Source organism: Coregonus lavaretus (genome assembly GCF_964263955.1).
Source record: "Coregonus lavaretus genome assembly, chromosome: 24".
Classification (NCBI taxonomy): Eukaryota; Metazoa; Chordata; class Actinopteri; order Salmoniformes; family Salmonidae; genus Coregonus; species Coregonus lavaretus.
Window position 1 is genome coordinate 43,806,958 of NC_140011.1, and position 18,119 is coordinate 43,825,076.

The 18,119-nt window shown below is 46.9% G+C and overlaps 1 protein-coding gene across 1 annotated transcript in view; it reads left to right on the top strand.

Annotated features, from left to right (window-relative positions):
* LOC311099897 (uncharacterized protein) overlaps positions 1-7,540 on the top strand; it is a 55,476-nt gene extending 47,936 nt beyond the window's left edge. Inside the window, exons 22-26 of the mRNA XM_084140616.1 lie at positions 1,042-1,163; positions 1,980-2,211; positions 2,370-2,471; positions 3,258-4,010; positions 4,515-7,540. Of these exons, the coding sequence (XP_083996742.1) occupies positions 1,042-1,163; positions 1,980-2,211; positions 2,370-2,471; positions 3,258-4,010; positions 4,515-4,990 (1,685 nt within the window). The 3' untranslated portion in view covers positions 4,991-7,540. The remainder of the gene's footprint in view (positions 1-1,041; positions 1,164-1,979; positions 2,212-2,369; positions 2,472-3,257; positions 4,011-4,514) is intronic.
* Positions 7,541-18,119: the final 10,579 nt, after the last annotated feature.

Below are 18,119 nucleotides of genomic sequence, written 5' to 3' on the forward strand. Positions count from 1 at the left end.
ATCTGGGCCATGTTCACTACCAAAACCTTCTGGACCCAGGTAATAGCACACACCTGGGCCATGTTCAGTACCAAAACCTTCTGGACCCAGGTAATAGCACACACCTGGGCCATGTTCAGTACCAAAACCTTCTGGACCCAGGTAATAACACACCTGGGCCATGTTCAGTACCAAAACCTTCTGGACCCAGGTAATAGCACACACCTGGGCCATGTTCAGTACCAAAACCTTCTGGACCCAGGTAATAACACACACCTGGGCCATGTTCAGTACCAAAACCTTCTGGACCCAGGTAATAGCACACACCTGGGCCATGTTCAGTACCAAAACCTTCTGGACCCAGGTAATAACACACACCTGGGCCATGTTCAGTACCAAAACCTTCTGGACCCAGGTAATAGCACACACCTGGGCCATGTTCAGTACCAAAACCTTCTGGACCCAGGTAATAGCACACACCTGGGCCATGTTCAGTACCAAAACCTTCTGGACCCAGGTAATAACACACACCTGGGCCATGTTCAGTACCAAAACCTTCTGGAACGTTGCAGATAGAAATACCACAAATAGAACCAACGTGATTCCTTATTCTACGTGTCGGGAGATGCATGTTTGTTCTACGTAGTATATTTCTATCTGAACATTTCAAAACGTTGGGTCCTGCTGAACGCGCCCCCCCAGGTAAACACCCATCCTGCAAGCTTATACACAGCAGTCTAAGACTCAGGGACGTGCCGTTGCCACGAGAAGCACCACAGATATTGAGATGAGATGCGATGCAAGACTTCATTCTCACACAGTCACACAGAGTATCTGCACGTGTTTACGGGTGCGCTTCACGCTGCTACAAATGTGGCAGCTACGGTGCCAAAACAGCGGACGACAGGTTTTGCGTTGCGATTCAATGCTCTCACACACACACACACACACACACACACACACACACACACACACACACACACACACACACACACACACACACACACAGGTACCTGTATATTATTATACTACCTGTCTGACCACATGTCCCTTGTTTGACAGAGTGGAGGGATGTTCGGAACAACCTGGAGACACCAGAGGAGTTCAGACAAAATGGCCGCTCTGAGCCGTTAGCCATGATGGAGGACACCGCAGTGACCCCACCTGTAGGCGCTCCTGTACAGGTAAATATTTGAGTTTGTTTCCTTCTTCACAGATGGCTATGCCTACCTCCCCAAGCCTGGGCCCTTCTTCACAGATGGCTATGCCTACCTCCCCAAGCCTGGGCCCTTCTTCACAGATGGCTATGCCTACCTCCCCAAGCCTGGGCCCTTCTTCACAGATGGCTATGCCTACCTCCCCAAGCCTGGGCCCTTCTTCACAGATGGCTATGCCTACCTCCCCAAGCCTGGGCCCTTCTTCACAGATGGCTATGCCTACCTCCCCAAGCCTGGGCCCTTCTTCACAGATGGCTATGCCTACCTCCCCAAGCCTGGGCCCTTCTTCACAGATGGCCATGCCTACCTCCCCAAGCCTGGGCCCTTCTTCACAGATGGCCATGCCTACCTCCCCAAGCCTGGGCCCTTCTTCACAGATGGCCATGCCTACCTCCCCAAGCCTGGGCCCTTCTTCACAGATGGCCATGCCTACCTCCCCAAGCCTGGGCCCTTCTTCACAGATGGCCATGCCTACCTCCCCAAGCCTGGGCCCTTCTTCATAGATGGCTATGCCTACCTCCCCAAGCCTGGGCCCTTCTTCATAGATGGCTATGCCTACCTCCCCAAGCCTGGGCTCAACCTCAACGGGCTAACAACCTTTTCAGATTCAGTATGGAACAGGGGTTATTCCCTGTTTACTGCACTACGTTTGACCAGAGGCCGATGCACTGTTTAGTGATTAGCCCCATGGCCGCTGGTCAAACGTAGTGCGGTCACTAGTGAATAGGGTGCCGTTTCCAGTTGGTTACACTTGAGTCACTCTACAACTCTCTGTCTTAACAGGTTCCTCCCTCGTCATCTCCTCTACCCCAGGTACATCCGGTCCAGGTGCAGTCGATGGGAGGTGTAGGTTCTCTCCAGCAGCACCCCTCCTTCCCCCCCGGGCCTGGCCCTCCTGGTGGCCCCCCTATGGGCCTGCCTCCCCCTTCCTTCCCCCCTGGCGCCCCCCCGGGACCTCCTCCCTCCTTCATGAGACCAGGACCAAGGTTCAACCCCATGCAGATGATGCCACCAGGTAACACTGCAAGATATCTCTCTTATCAAAATCTCTCTCACCCCTCTCTCCCTCTATTTCAATCACTCATTCTCAAACACATCTATCTACTGTTATCTATATAAAGCTGTCCATCTCTCTCCTCTCTAATAGTAATGTTCTCTCTATCCCTCCACCAGGTTTCCCTCCGCCTGGGTCGATGCCCCTGGGCCCCTCTGGCCACCCTCCCTCAGCAGGGGGTGAAGGGGTAGTGGACCTGTCTCTAGATCCAGCCGGCCTGGGTTTGTAACCTTAACCAGAGATCATAGTAGAATAATCCTTTACTAGGGTTTGTGGAGTAGATTAGTGTAAGAGTGCAGAGTAGATTAGAGTGCAGATTAGAGCGTAGAGTGCAGAGTATATTAGAGTGCAGAGTATATTAGAGTGCAGAGTAGATTAGAGTGCAGAGTAGATTAGAGTGCAGAGTAGATTAGAGTGCAGAGTAGATTAGAGCGCAGAGTAGATTAGAGCGCAGAGTAGATTAGAGCGTAGAGTGCAGAGTAGTTTAGAGTGCAGAGTAGTTTAGAGTGCAGAGTAGTTTAGAGTGCAGAGTAGTTTAGAGCGCAGAGTAGATTAGAGCGCAGAGTAGATTAGAGCGCAGAGTAGATTAGAGCGTAGAGTGCAGAGTAGATTAGAGTGCAGAGTAGATTAGAGTGCAGAGTAGATTAGAGTGCAGAGTAGATTAGAGTGCAGAGTAGATTAGAGTGCAGAGTAGATTAGAGCGCAGAGTAGATTAGAGCGCAGAGTAGATTAGAGCGCAGAGTAGATTAGAGCGCAGAGTAGATTAGAGTGCAGAGTACAGAGTAGATTAGAGTGCAGTGTAGAGTAACGTGAGGGGCTTTAAGGAGTAAAGATGTGTATTTTGCACAGCTTGGAGTCCTGGCCTAACCTCTGTGGAAGCCAAGGACCATACACACAACAGACGACTGCCATGTTAGTGTCACTAGTAGTCTAGTAGCTATCTGATAGAGATGTTTATCAGACTATGTGTATTAAACCTGTATTCTCTGTCTCCGTTCCCTCATCAGGTATCCAGGTGTCTGGTCCTCCAGGGTGCCCACCAGGCGGTCCCATCCCACCGTCTGGAGGTCTTCTTGGGGCTCGTCCCGGCATGATCCCCCTCCAGCGCCCCCCAGTCCACTCTCCTGGTCCGGTCCTCCCCCCACCTCACATGCAGCGCTTCCCTCCTCCCCACGGTGGCCCACATGGCCCCCACCCGCCTCGGGGCCCCCCCCACCACAACATGCCACCCCAGATGATGCCCCCCCACAGGGGTCCCCACCCCCCCATGATGCACCACGATGGCCCCCCTCCGCCGCCCGGGGGCCCAGGAGGGTTTGGGATGGGCATGCCCCCTTCCCACCCCATGAGGGGTCCCTTCCCTCCCCACGGGCCCCTCCCTGGGGGGCCCACACCACCGTTCATGAGGGGGGGTCCTCGAGGGCCAGAGGGGCCAGAGGAGATGGAGGGGAGGGGGCCGTTCAGGGGGGAGAGGCCTGGGTTTAGGGACAGAGATCCAGACAGGGAGAGAGAGAGGGACTGGGAGAGGGAGAGGTTTGGAGGAGGGGGGAGGCGGTTTGGGGACGGAGGGAGAGGAGGAGGATGGGGGGAGAGGATGGAGGAAAGGGAAAGGTTTGGGGGGTGGCAGGAGGATGGGGGAGAGCCGAGAGGAGGAGGAGGGGGAGGGTGGGAGAGAGATAGAGACAGGCGGGACTGGAGAGAGAGACGAAGCAGTCCCGATGGAGAGAGGGAGCGAGGGAGAGGAGGAGACGGAGGAGAGAGTGAGCGCGGAAGGAGTGCGGGAGGAGAGAGGGAGCGAGGTAGAGGATCAGAGGTAGGGGAGAGGGAGAGAGGTGTAGGAGAGAGGGGGAGAGGTAGAGGGGAGAGGGGGAGAGGTAGAGGAGAAGTAGGTGAGAGGGGGAGAGGTAGAGGAGAGTTAGGAGAGAGGGGGAGGGGAGAGTTAGGAGAGAGGGGGAGGGGAGAGTTAGGAGAGAGGGGGAGAGGTAGAGGAGAGGTAGGAGCGAGGGGGAGAGGAGAGGTAGGAGAGAGGGGGATAGGAGAGAGGGGGAGAGGAGAGGTAGGAGACAGGGGGATAGGAGAGAGGGGGAGAGGAGATGTAGGAGAGAGGGGGAGAGGAGAGGTAGGAGAGAGGGGGATAGGAGAGAGGGGGAGAGGAGAGGTAGGAGAGAGGGGGAGAGGAGAGGTAGGAGAGAGGGGGAGAGGAGAGGTAGGAGAGAGGGGGATAGGAGAGAGGGGGAGAGGAGAGGTAGGAGAGAGGGGGATAGGAGAGAGGGGGAGAGGAGAGGTAGGAGAGAGGGAGCGCAGAAGGAGTAAGGGGGGAGAGACGGAGCGAGGGAGGAGTGAGGGAGGAGAGGGGGAGAGGCCGAGACGACCGAGGAACAGAGAGAGGACATCTCGTTGGGACACAGACGATCGACTAGGAGACAAAGCAGAGGTAGAACCAGAGAACAAGCTCCGGAACTCTGACGACAACAACACAGAACAACCCCCACCTCCTGCTGTTGTTGCTTCTGCCACGACAGAACCCTCTAAAGAACCTCCTACAGGTTCTGAAGATTCCACTGTAGAACCCTTCCAATCCCAACAGAAGGTGGAATCAGAACCCTCTGGCCTCCCTCCTGTTGAAGTGACTGCTACAGAAACACCTGTGGTGTGTGTATCTGAACCTACAACTCAACCTCACCCCATAGAGAACACACGTGCAGCTGAGACACAGGAGACTGAGCCAGTCATAGGCTAGTGGCTACCAAATAAAACCTTTTTGTGAAGATAGCCTAGGTGCCAGACTGTTTCTGCCTTCTTGACAACTCCTGTCACTGACTCCTTATGGAATTGTCATGTTTGGCTTGACATTGACAGCAATGGAGCTGGCAAGAGCACAAACGGATCTTAGACCAGGCTAGTTTGATGTTGCCCCTCAACCACAGATCTAGAATCAGATTCCCCCCAATTGGAACCTTAGCCATAGGGGATGGTAATATACAGTGCATTCAGAAAGTATTCAGACCCCTTGACTTTTTCAACATTTTGTTACCTTACAGACATATTCTGAAATGGATTAAATTGTTTTTTTTCCCCTGATCAATCTACACACAATACCCCATAATTACAAAGCAAAAAAAGTTGTTTAATAGATAAGTATTCAGACCTTTTACTCAGTACTTTGTTGAAGGACATTTGGCAGCGATTACAGCCTAGAGTCTTCTTGGGTATGATGCTACAAGCTTGGCACACCTGTATTTGGGGAGTTTCTCCCAATCTTCTCTGCAGATCCTCTCAAGCTCTGTCAGGTTGGATGGAGAGCGTCGCTGCACAGCTATTTTCAGGTCTCTCCAGAGATGTTCGATCGGGTTCAAGTCTGGGCTCTGGCTGGGCAACTCAAGGACATTCAGAGACTTGTCCTGAAGCCACTCCTGTGTTGTCTTGGCTGTGTGCTTAGATTCGTTGTCCTGTTGGAAGGTGAACCTTTGTCCCAGTCTGAGGTCCTGAGCGCTCTGGAGCAGGTTTTCATCAAGGATCTCTCTGTACTTCGCTCCGTTCATCTTTCCCTCGATCCTGAGTAGTCTCCAAGTCCCTGCCGCTGAAAAACATCCCCACAGCATGATGCTGCCACCACCATGCTTCACTGTAGGGATGGTGCCAGGTTTCCTCAAGACGTGACGCTTGGCATTCAGGCCAAAGAGTTCAATCTTGGTTTCATCAGACCAGAGAATCTTGTTTCTCATGGTCTGAGAGTCCTTTAGGTGCCTTTTGGCAAACTCCAAGCGGGCTGTCATGTGCCTTTTACTGAGGAGTGGCTTCCCTCTGGCCACTCTACCATCAAGGGCTGATTGGTGGAGTGCTGCAGAGACGGTTGTCCTTCTGGAAGGTTCTCCCATCTCCACAGAGGAACTCTAGAGCTCTGTCAGAGTGACCATCAGGTTCTTGGTCACCTCCCTGACCAAGGCCCTTCTCCCCCGATTGCTCAGTTTGGCCGGGCGGGCAGCTCTAGGAAGGGTCTTGGTGGTTCCAAACTTCTTCCATTTAAGAATCATGGAGGCCACTGTGTTCTTGGGGACCTTCAATGCTGCAGATATTTTTTGGTACCCTTCCCCAGATGTCAAAACTTCTCCAACTTCTCCAATCAATTGAAACAGGATGCACCTGAGCTCAATTTCGAGTCTCGTAGCGAAGGGTCTGAATACTTATGTAAATACGTACTAATATTTATACGTATTATTATTTTTATTTTTTCTGAATACACTGTATGTGTCCCCCTGTGGGCCCTGGTCAGTGCACTATATAGGGAATAAGGTACCATTTTTGGGACGTATCCAATATCTGATCCTGGATCAGTGGTTACAGGTCACTTCTACGTACTTTCCCTAATAGTCTCTCAGTGGCCTCCTTCACTTGTCTCCCCTCCTTCTTGACCACACGACAGAGAAGATGTGCTAGGTGTCAGCAAGCAATAGGGTGACAACTAAAACCCTGTCCAGTCCTTGTACCTATCAGTGCTCATTAAGGAAAGGAGACGAGAGGAAAGGAAGGTTTCTAGAAAATATTGTTGGGACAGGGTCACCTCAATAGTCTCGTCTCCTCACTTACTGTCCTGGTCTGAAAAGACAAACGGATGCATTCTGTTCCAAATAGGGTGTCACCTTGAGACGCAAGCAAGAGCAGGTAGATGTGTTCACTCGTCCAGTCTGTTGCAGATGAAGAAAAGGAGACGCGGAAAGGAAGCCAGGAGTCCAGACTGTAACTGAAAGGACTGTATCAGTGTTTTTTTTATCTGACTGACCTCTGACCTCTGACCTCTGAGTAACCACGGCCACTTTGGAGCTGGAAGTTCAATTCAGGGTTGTATTCATTAGGCACCAATTGGAACAAAACGGACTGAAACAGGGGAGGAGCTACCTGAAACTTGTCCAATAAGAAACGCTCGTTTTCGCTTTCCGTTGCGAAGCGTTTTTTTTTTTTTTTTTTTACTACGGTGTGCACTAATGAACACGACCCAGGTGAAGAGGAAAGAGAGGTCTGAGGGCGTTAGATTCTGTAAATAGGCTTTTTATTGCCAGTTGCCACTCGGTATGTTGTTAATTTTGAGCATCACGACAGGAAAATTGAACAAAAGGCCCTTTTTCTGCTGTAATGTTTTTTTTAACTAGTAAATGTTTACAGCAAGGCTTAGTATATGAGAAGTTTGTATAATTTTTAAGTTAAAAGAAAAAGAAAGAAGCAATGGAATAAAATCTCCAATATTTCAGCGAAAGGGAATTGTTGTTAATAATAAACTATTTTCGTACCAGAACTAGCCTTTTTCTGATTTGTTGATTTTGAGTTCTCAAACCATGATGAGAAAAGTCACCCCTTTCTTTGCTGAGCTCAATAACTAATCTGTTTATCAGCCTTTTAAAAGTGACATTTCACTGCAAAAATCAAAGTTTGTTAGATGTTTTCAGACCTTAGAAGTGGTCTTAATGTTCCTGTTTGAAATGCTCCCTTCCAATCTTCCTCCTAAAGTATCCGAACAGGGCCCCATATGTCAGGATTGTTTTGTTTGATCCGACTTTAATCAGCTTATTCCTGAGCCTGTGTTACAACACTGGTGTTGGGGGTTTGATACCTGTATGGGCCAAGTTATATTAGAGCTGGAGAGTAAGTGGCCTTATCCGAGCCAGAACGGCCCATAGGGCAGGAGCCTACAGTGCATTTCGGGAAAGTATTCAGACCCCTTGACTTTTTCCACATTTTGTTACGTTACAGCCTTATTCTAAAATGGATAAACTACCCCATAATGACAAAGCAAAAACCCTTTTTTTTTTTTTGATATTTTAGCTAATTTATTAAAAATAAAAAAAATAAATATCACATTTACATAAGTGTTCAGACCCTTTACTCAGTACTTTGTTGAAGCACCTTTGGCAGCGATTACAGCCTTGAGTCTTCTTGGGTATGACGCTACAAGTTTGGCACACCTGTATTTGGGGAGTTTCTCCCATTCTTCTCTGTAGATCCTCTCAAGCTCTGTCAGGTTGGATGGGGAGCGTCACTGCACAGCTATTTTCAGGTCTCTCCAGAGATGTTCGATCGGCTTCAAGTCCGGGCTCTGGCTGGGCCACTCAAGGACATTCAGACTTGTCTCGAAGCCACTCCTCCATTGTCTTGGCTGTGTGCTTAGGGTCGTTGTCCTGTTGGAAGGTGAACCTTCTCCCCAGTCTGAGGTCCTGAGCGCTCTGGAGCAGGTTTTCATCAAGGATCTCTGTCTTTGCTCTGTTCATCTTTGCCTTGATCCTGACAAGTCTCTCAGTCCCTGCTGCTGACAATCATCCCCACAGCATGATCCAGCCACCATGCTTCACCGTAGGGATGGTGCCAGGTTTCCTCCAGACGTGACGCTTGGCATTCAGGTTAAAGAGTTCAATCTTGGTTTCATCAGACCAAAGAATCTTGTTTCTCATGGTCTGAGAGTCTTTAGGTGACTTTTGGCGAACTCTAAGTGGGCTGTCATGCCTTTTACTGAGGAGTGGCATCTGTCTGGCCACTCTACCATAAAGGCCTGATTGGTGGAGTGCTGCAGAGATGGTTGTCCTTCTGGAAGGTTCTCCCATCTCCACAGAGGAACTCTGGAGCTCTGTCAGAGTGACCATCGGGTTATTGGTCACCTCCCTGACCAAGGCCTTTCTCCCCCGATTGCTCAGTTTGGCCAGGCGGCCAGCTCTAGGAAGAGTCTTGTGGGTTCCAAACATCTTCCATTTAAGAATGATGGAGGCCACTGTGTTCGTGGGGACCTTCAATGCTGCAGACATTTTTTGGTACCCTTCCCCAGATCTGTGCCTCGACACAGTCCAGTCTCGGAGCTCTACGGACAATTCCTTCGACCTCATGGCTTGTTTTTTGCTCTGACATGCACTGTCAACTGTGGGACCTTTATATAGATAGGTGTGTGATTTCCAAATCATGTCCAATCAATTGAATTTACCACAGGTGGACTCCAATCAAAGTTGTAGAAACATCTCAAGGATGATCAATGGAAACCGGATGCATCTGAGCTCTTGAGTCTCATAGCAAAAAATACTTATCTAAATAAGGTGTTTCTGTTTTTTTTATTTCTAATACATTTGCAAAAACCTTTTTTCGCTTTGTCATTATGGGGTATTGTGTGTAGATTGCTGAGGATTGCTTTTTTTTTTTATTTAATCAATTTTATAATAAGGCTGTAATGTAACCAGATGTGGAAAAAGTCAAGGGGTCTGAATACTTTCTTAAGGCACTGTATCTCTTTTGTTTCTGTTGCCCTCAATACAGGACAGGACGCTAGTCTGTTGCAGGAACTTAGGATGACATTTTAAATGATCTTAGTGCAAAGGAAATAAGCTTGATTTTAATTTACATGACCTGAGTTCATCTATCCATGTTAAAAGTATGATCCATAGCACCAGAAACATGTGATGTGTCATCCGTCCTGGTTGTACATGCTTTGTCCCATCGCATGCCCTCGGAGATGGTTGAGTAGTCCGTTCTGCCTGACCCCAATATCAGCGAATCAGGTTTGGTAACTTTGAGTTCAACTCTGGATTTAACCAGTCACACGACCGTTGCTCACCTTTTTTTAGGCAGGTACATTTTCTATGGCAATGAATCCTTCAGAACTAACCTGCTCCTGGGCAGGCTAACCTCCTGAGCAGGCTAACTCCATTTATCAAGTTGACGACCGACAAAATCGGATTCCCTCCCTCTCGCAAATATTGCATCATCGTCCCCTTCATTTGAGGAAGATGACTGATTTTAAATATTTTATTAATCAAACGTTTTTTTTTTTTTGTTGGTGTGTTAAAATACCACATTACTCGTGACGATGAGGCATGTGTGGTAAATACGGATGAAGCCCGTAGCTGGAATCTGTAGCTGGCTAGCTTTAGAAAACCCCGAGTAGCTAGCGTCGTAGAATACCACTCTGGTCATGTTTTTAGTTGTTCCAGTTTGTCCCAACTTTAATCGGCTTATTCTTGATACCAAACCTACAACTCCAATGTTGTAACACAGGGTCAGGAGTAAGCTGATTTTAAAGTTAACACGTGTGTCTGTATAAGGTGGCCCGTTATACCCTGGACATAGTGCTATGTAGACTTGTGTATTTTATTATTTAAATAGGCCTACTTACTGTATTTGAGTATTTCCAAATAATGTGGCTGAAATCAACAACTTTTATTTGGAAGTATTTGAAAGTATTGTAGCGAATTTGGGGGTAGCCCTGACTAGCATCTCAAAACTCGTGTCCATCGACTGTCAAGCTAACACCTTAACCGTTATGCCAAGAGGTCTGAGCCTCTTGGTGAGGTTGCTGGATGATCGGTTAAGGTCGCGACATTACCCCCTTCTTCGGGAGAGAGTGTCCCCAAGCTTCTCTATACCAAGTCCCTCACGTGTACACGCCTCTCTTGGGTTAAGGTCGCTACAATATTTTAAAAATACATTATTTCAAATACTCCTGGGTCCAAATGCATGGGAGTATTAATTTTGTATTTGAAAATAATCTGTGTATTTGAGTATTTTCAAATACATGGCAACACTTTCCAGTACCTGTATTTTCAAATAAAATATATCTGAATACTTACTTCAAAATGTATGTGAAAATAATTTAATTTAAATAGTATTTGAACCAAGGTATGGTACTATGTGTGTTATCTGTAAAGTGACTTAAGATAAAGTAGCCTTGTCCGAGCCAAGGCAAATCACATGTTTTTGTCACATGCTCCTAATACAACAGGTGTAGACTTTACTGTTAAATGCTTCCTGACAAGCCCTTAACCAACAATTGGCAAAAAAGGAAATAGTAACACAATAAAATAACAATAACAAGACTATATACATACAAGGAGTACAAGTACAGAGTCAAATGTACAGGGGTACGAGGTAATATGTAAGGTAATATGTACATGTAAGTAGGGGTAAAAGTGACTAGTCAATCAGGATAGATAATAAACAGAGTAGCAGCAGTGTTGGTAGTTGAGGTAATATGTACATGTAGGTAAGGGTAAAAGTGACTAGTCAATCAGGATAGATAATAAACAGAGTAGCAGCAGTGTTGGTAGTTGAGGTAATATGTACATGTAGGTAGGGGTAAAAGTGACTAGTCAATCAGGATAGATAATAAACAGAGTAACAGCAGTGTTGGTAGTTGAGGTAATATGTACATGTAGGTAGGGGTAAAAGTGACTAGTCAATCAGGATAGATAATAAACAGAGTAGCAGTAGTGTTGGTAGTTGAGGTAATATGTACATGTAAGTAGGGGTAAAAGTGACTAGTCAATCAGGATAGATAATAAACAGAGTAACAGCAGTGTTGGTAGTTGAGGTAATATGTACATGTAGGTAGGGGTAAAAGTGACTAGTCAATCAGGATAGATAATAAACAGAGTAGCAGCAGCGTATGTGAAGACTGTGAAAGAGTGTCTGTGTTTGTGGTGTCAATATACGTGTGTGCAGTGGTGGGAAAAGTACCCAATTGTCATACTTGGGTGTAAGTAAAGATACCTTAATAGAAAATGACTCAAGTGAAAGTCACCCAGTAAAATCCTACTTGAGTAAAAGTCTAAACGTTTTTGGTTTTAAATATACTGAAATATCAAAAGTAAATGTAATTGCTCAAATATACACTGAACAAAAACGCAAAGTTTAAAGTGTTGGTCCTGTTTCATGAGCTCAAATAGAAAATGTTGCTGAAATGTTCTTTACACATGAAGCTTATTTCTCTCAGATGTTGAGCACACATTTGTTTACATCCCTGTTAGTGAGCATTTCTCCTTTGCCAAGATAATCCATCCACCTGACAGGTGTGGCATATCAAGAAGCTTATTAAACAGCATGCTCATTACACAGGTGCACCTTGTGCTGGGGACAATAAAAGGCTATTTAAAAATGTGCAGTTTTGTCACACAACACAATGCCACAGATGTCTCAAGTTTTGTGGGAGCGTGCAATTGGCATGCTGACTGCAGGAATGGGTGGCCCACCCAGTCATGTGAAATCCATAGATTAGGGCCTAATGAATTTATTTCAATTGACACCTCCAGGCTGTGTAAGGGCTATTTGACCAAGGAGAGTGATGGAGTGCTGCGCAGATGACCTGGTGTTACGAACCCCGTGGCTTTAAACGTCTAGGGTGGATGGACAAGAGACCCGTAACATAATTCATGCAAATTAGAATCGTGACATGGAAACAGTGAGAACAAAAATACACCGACAACCATAAGCTACCGTCAAACACAAAATGTTTATTTTGAACACACGGTAAAGGTTTGGGAAAAAGGGCCCATAAGCTACCGTCAAACACAAAATGTTTATTTTGAACACACGGTAAAGGTTTGGGAAAAAGGGCCCATAAGCTACCGTCAAACACAAAATGTTTATTTTGAACACACGGTAAAGGTTTGGGGAAAAGGGCTGAGCAGGACCCAAGAAATGAAACAATAGTGTAAAAAAAAAAAAAAACTGATCTTGCCTGCCTCAAGAACCGCTAAGCTACTGCTAATCATACAAACATTACAGTGGGTGGTCCGCTCAGGTCTAACTAGTGTTTTTAGACAGTTTTCTTCCTACGGGTAATGTATGCCCAAGGGCAACTTGCTTAAATCCCCCTTTTCCCAGAAACACACAACAAAGTTACCAAACAGAGTAACCAGCAAATGAGTGAGTACACAAAACACAGGACACCACTGTATCCATACTCACATACGGAAAATAGTCTCTCTCTACAAACACAACTGACTGGCTTTTAAAACAATGGGAGGTGTAAGGGAGGTGTAAGGTCCTCTGTAGCTCAGCTGGTAGAGCACGGCGCTTGTAACGCCAAGGTAGTGGGTTCGATCCCCGGGACCACCCATACACAAAAAAAAAAAAAAAAAAAATGTATGCACGCATGACTGTAAGTCGCTTTGGATAAAAGCGTCTGCTAAATGGCATATTATTATTATTATTTATTATAAGTGAAAAACCAGAAACAGGTGGTGCAATACAGAGGAATGTCCACTGATTGGTCCACCTCAGCAATCAGCAGACACCCCAACGACCACCAATCAGGAACACAAAGGACACCTGTGATTAGGGCAGAAGGAGAGGAAAAACACACACAGGATACCTGTGTCCGTAACACTCCCACCTTTAAAAGAGCAAACCACAAGGGTTTGCGACACACGTACCATCACAACACACAAAATTCAAAGATCAACAGCATCCTGACGGGATAACAAAAAAAAAACCTACATCTTTAAACACGAGACAAAGCATCTGCCAACACATTATCCGAGCCCTTTTTGTGGCGGATCTCCAAATTATAATTTTGCACGACAAGTGCCCAACGCATAAGGCGTTGGTTCTGGTTGTACATCCGGTGGAGAAAAACTAAGGGGTTATGGTCAGTATACACTATCACTGGTAATGCACTGGAACCAACATATACTTCAAAGTACTGCAGAGCTAATAACAAAGCTAGAGCTTCTTGTTCAATGGTGGAATAGTTTGTCTGACATTTGTAAAATTTCCGTGAAAAATAACAGACAGGATGGTCCACTCTGGTCCGGCTGCAGTAGAACAGCACCAGCACCTCTGGCACTTGCATCTACCTCCAGCTTAAACGGTCGTTCAAAATCTAGCGCAGCAAGAACAGGAGTACTACATAAGAGTGCTTTAGCAGTGTTGAAAGCAGTACAACAATCTTCAGACCATACACATTTTCTCGCCGGACTGAGCAAATCCGTTAATGGAGCAACTACCGCAGAGAAATTTTTACAGAAACTACGGTAGTAGCCAACCATCCCTAAAAAGCGGCGTAGCTCTCTTCTGGTGGTAGGTGCGGGAAATGCATTTATAGCTGAGACCTTGGCATCTACAGGGCGCACCTGACCATGGCCGACCTGTTTACCGAGATAAGTAACAGTGGCCTTCCCAAACTCGCACTTTGCTACGTTCAGGGTTAGAGAAGCGGCTGCTAGACGTTCACACACTACCCTTAGAGTGTTAACATGATCAGACCACTCAGTTGAATAAATTACCAGATCATCAAGGTAAGCACTACAATTAGGAACTCCAGCCAATACTGTGTTAACCAGGCGTTGGAAAGTGGCTGGTGCGTTCCGCATCCCAGACGAGCCCCCACATTATGTTACGAACCCCGTGGCTTTAAACGTCTAGGGTGGATGGACAAGAGACCCGTAACATAATTCATGCAAATTAGAATCGTGACATGGAAACAGTGAGAACAAAAAATACACCGACAACCATAAGCTACCGTCAAACAAAAAATGTTTATTTTGAACACACGGTAAAGGTTTGGGGAAAAAGGGCCCATATGCTACCGTCAAACATAAAATGTTTATTTTGAACACACAGTAAAGGTTTGGGGAAAAGGGCTGAGCAGGACCCAAGAAATGAAACAATAGTGTAAAAAAACCTAAACTGATCTTGCCTGCCTCAAGAACCGCTAAGCTACTGCTAACCATACAAACATTACAGTGGGTGGTCCGCTCAGGGCTAACTAGTGTTTTTAGACAATTTTCTTCCACAATCACCCGACCTCAAACCAATTGAGATGGTTTGGGATGAGTTGGACCGCAGAGTGAAGGAAAACCAGCCAACAAGTGCTCAGCATATGCGGGAACTCCTTCAAGACTGTTGGAAAAGCATTCATATATATACAATATACTTAAGTATGAAAAATAAAAATGTATGCACCCACTAACTGTAAGTCGCTCTGGATAAGAGCGTCTGCTAAATGACTAAAATGCAAATGTAAATGTAAGTATCAAAATCAAATTCCTTATATTAAGCAAAGCAGACAGCACCATTTTTTTTTTTTTGAATAGCCAAGGGCACACTCCAACACTCAGACATAATTTACAAACGATGCATTTGTGTTTAGTGAGTCCTCCAGATGATCAGACCTCAGGATAAGACCATAGATGCAGACAGTATGAAATAACAAAAGTTTATTTACAAAACAGGGGGCAGACAAATGACAGGTCAAGGGCAAGCAGAGGTCAGTAATCCAGGGCAGAGTCCGTAAGGTACAGAACGGCAGGCAGGCTCAGGGTCAGGGCAGGCAGAGGTCAATAATCCAGGGCAGAGTCCGTAAGGTACAGAACGGCAGGCAGGCTCAGGGTCAGGGCAGGCAGAATGGTCAAAACCGGGAGAACTCGAAAACAGGACCTAACGCGAAATACAGGAAAACACGCTGGTAGGCTTGACAAGACCAACTGGCAACAGACAAACAGAGAACACAGGTATAAATACACAGGGGATAATGGGTGACACCTGGAGGGGGGTGGAGACAAGCACAAAGACAGGTGAAACAGATCAGGGTGTGACACAGATGAGCGGCAGTAGGGATGACCAGGGATGTTCTCTTGATAAGTGCGTGAATTGGACCATTTTCCTGTCCTGCTAAGCATTCAAAATGTAAAGAGTACTTTTGGGTGTCAGGGGAAAATGTTATACTTTTGACTCATCTGTCCATAGAACGTTCTTCCAAGAGTCTTGATGATCATCCAGGTGCTTTTTGGCAAACTTGAGTCAACTTTTTGGACGAGATGGGTCCCATGATGTCTGAAGAAAACCAAATACTGCATTCCACAGTAAGAACCTCATACCAACGGTCAAGCATGGTGGTGGTGGTGCGATGGTTTGGGGACGCTTAACTGCCTCAGGACCTGGACGACTTGCCTTAATAGAAGGAACCATTAATTCTGCTCTGTATCAGAGAATTCTACAGGAGAATGGCAGGCCATCCATCTGTGAGCTGAAGCTGAAGCGCAGCTGGGTCATGCAGCAAGACAATGATCCAAAACAAACAATCAAGTCTACATGAAAATGGTTAAAAAGCAACAAATTTGAAGTTTTGGAATGGCCTAGTCAAAGTCCAGACCTAATCCCAATTGAGATGTTGTGGCAGGACTTGAAACGAGCAGTTCATGCTTGAGAATCCACAAATGTCGCTGAGTTAAAGCAGTTATGCATGCAAGAGTGGGCCAAAATTCCTCCACAGCGATGTGAGAGACCGATCAACAACTACAGGAAGCATTTGGTTGCAGTCATTGCAGCTAAAGGTGGCACAACCAGTTACTGAATGATTGAGTGTAAGGGGGCACATTTTTTTTTGTTGCATAGCTTTGTTAATTAAATAAATAAAATAAGTATATATATATTTTTGTTATTTGTAAACTCAGGTTCCCTTTATCTAATATTAGGTTTTGGTTGAAGATCTGATAACATTCAGTATCAAAAAATTGAGACAATCAGAAAGGGGGCAAATACTTTTTCACGCCGTACATGAGACGTCAACGCTATCGGCCTTTAGCCTGAAGGACTAGTAGGTTATTTTCCCTGGATTCTGTATCGGCATTACTACCGCCTGCTTCCAACTTCCAGGCAGTTTTCCCCTTCCTGCCACACCTTCCAGGCAGTTACCCCTTCCTGCCATACCTTCCAGGCAGTTTTCCCCTTCCTGCCACACCTTGCAGGCAGTTTTCCCCTTCCTGCCACACCTTCCAGGCAGTTACCCCTTCCTGCCACACCTTCCAGGCAGTTTTCCCCTTCCTGCCACACCTTCCAGGCAGTTTTCCCCTTCCTGCCACACCTTCCAGGCAGTTTCCCCTTCCTGCCACACCTTCCAGGCAGTTTCCCCTTCCTGCCACACCTTCCAGGCAGTTTCCCCTTCCAGCCACACCTTCCGGGCATTTTTATCCCTTCCTGCCACACCTTATTGTGAAGGCCCAATACTTTCCCCAATTGCAGTGTCACTGAGATGAGCCGTCATGATGTAACACATCTCATTCTTCCCTGGAGATGTTACCCCCACCATCTCTCTGATCCAGGACCCCCAGATGTTCTCCTCTGACCCTCTCTCTCCCACGCTGCCCCTCTTCTTCCGTCAGATTATTTGAGCTGTGCACCTTCACAAATGCCTACGGCTAACAGTAATTCCAAATTCAACGTTTCATCCAATATTGTATTTATTTTATTTATTTGATACCTTAAGGGGTCTTAAAATTCCAAATCAAATGGCTAAATAATCCTTGGTATGACCATCTTAAAACAATTCCATATGTTAGCTTAGTCCATCATAAAGCAGGTATTGTCTGCTACGTGAGCTAAAGGACTGGAGACTCATTAACACTGCACATGAATCAGAACAAATAACTACTCTGTCTGGCTTAACTTCCTCCACCCACTGCAAGGCCAACAGTATGGCCATCAGCTCCGCCCACTGCAAGGCCAACAGTATGGCCATCAGCTCCACCCACTGCAAGGCCAACAGTATGGCCATCAGCTCCACCCACTGCAAGGCCAACAGTATGGCCATCAGCTCCACCCACTGCAAGGCCAACAGTATGGCCATCAGCTCCGCCCACTGCAAGGCCAACAGTATGGCCATCAGCTCCGCCCACTGCAAGGCCAACAGTATGGCCATCAGCTCCGCCCACTGCAAGGCCAACAGTATGGCCATCAGCTCCACCCACTGCAAGGCCAACAGTATGGCCATCAGCTCCACCCACTGCAAGGCCAACAGTATGTCCATCAGCTCCACCCACTGCAAGGCCAACAGTATGGCCATCAGCTCCACCCACTGCAAGGCCAACAGTATGGCCATCAGCTCCACCCACTGCAAGGCCAACAGTATGGCCATCAGCTCCGCCCACTGCAAGGCCAACAGTATGGCCACCAGCTCCGCCCACTGCAAGGCCAACAGTATGGCCATCAGCTCCGCCCACTGCAAGGCCAACAGTATGGCCATCAGCTCCACCCACTGCAAGGCCAACAGTATGGCCATCAGCTCCACCCACTGCAAGGCCAACAGTATGGCCATCAGCTCCACCCACTGCAAGGCCAACAGT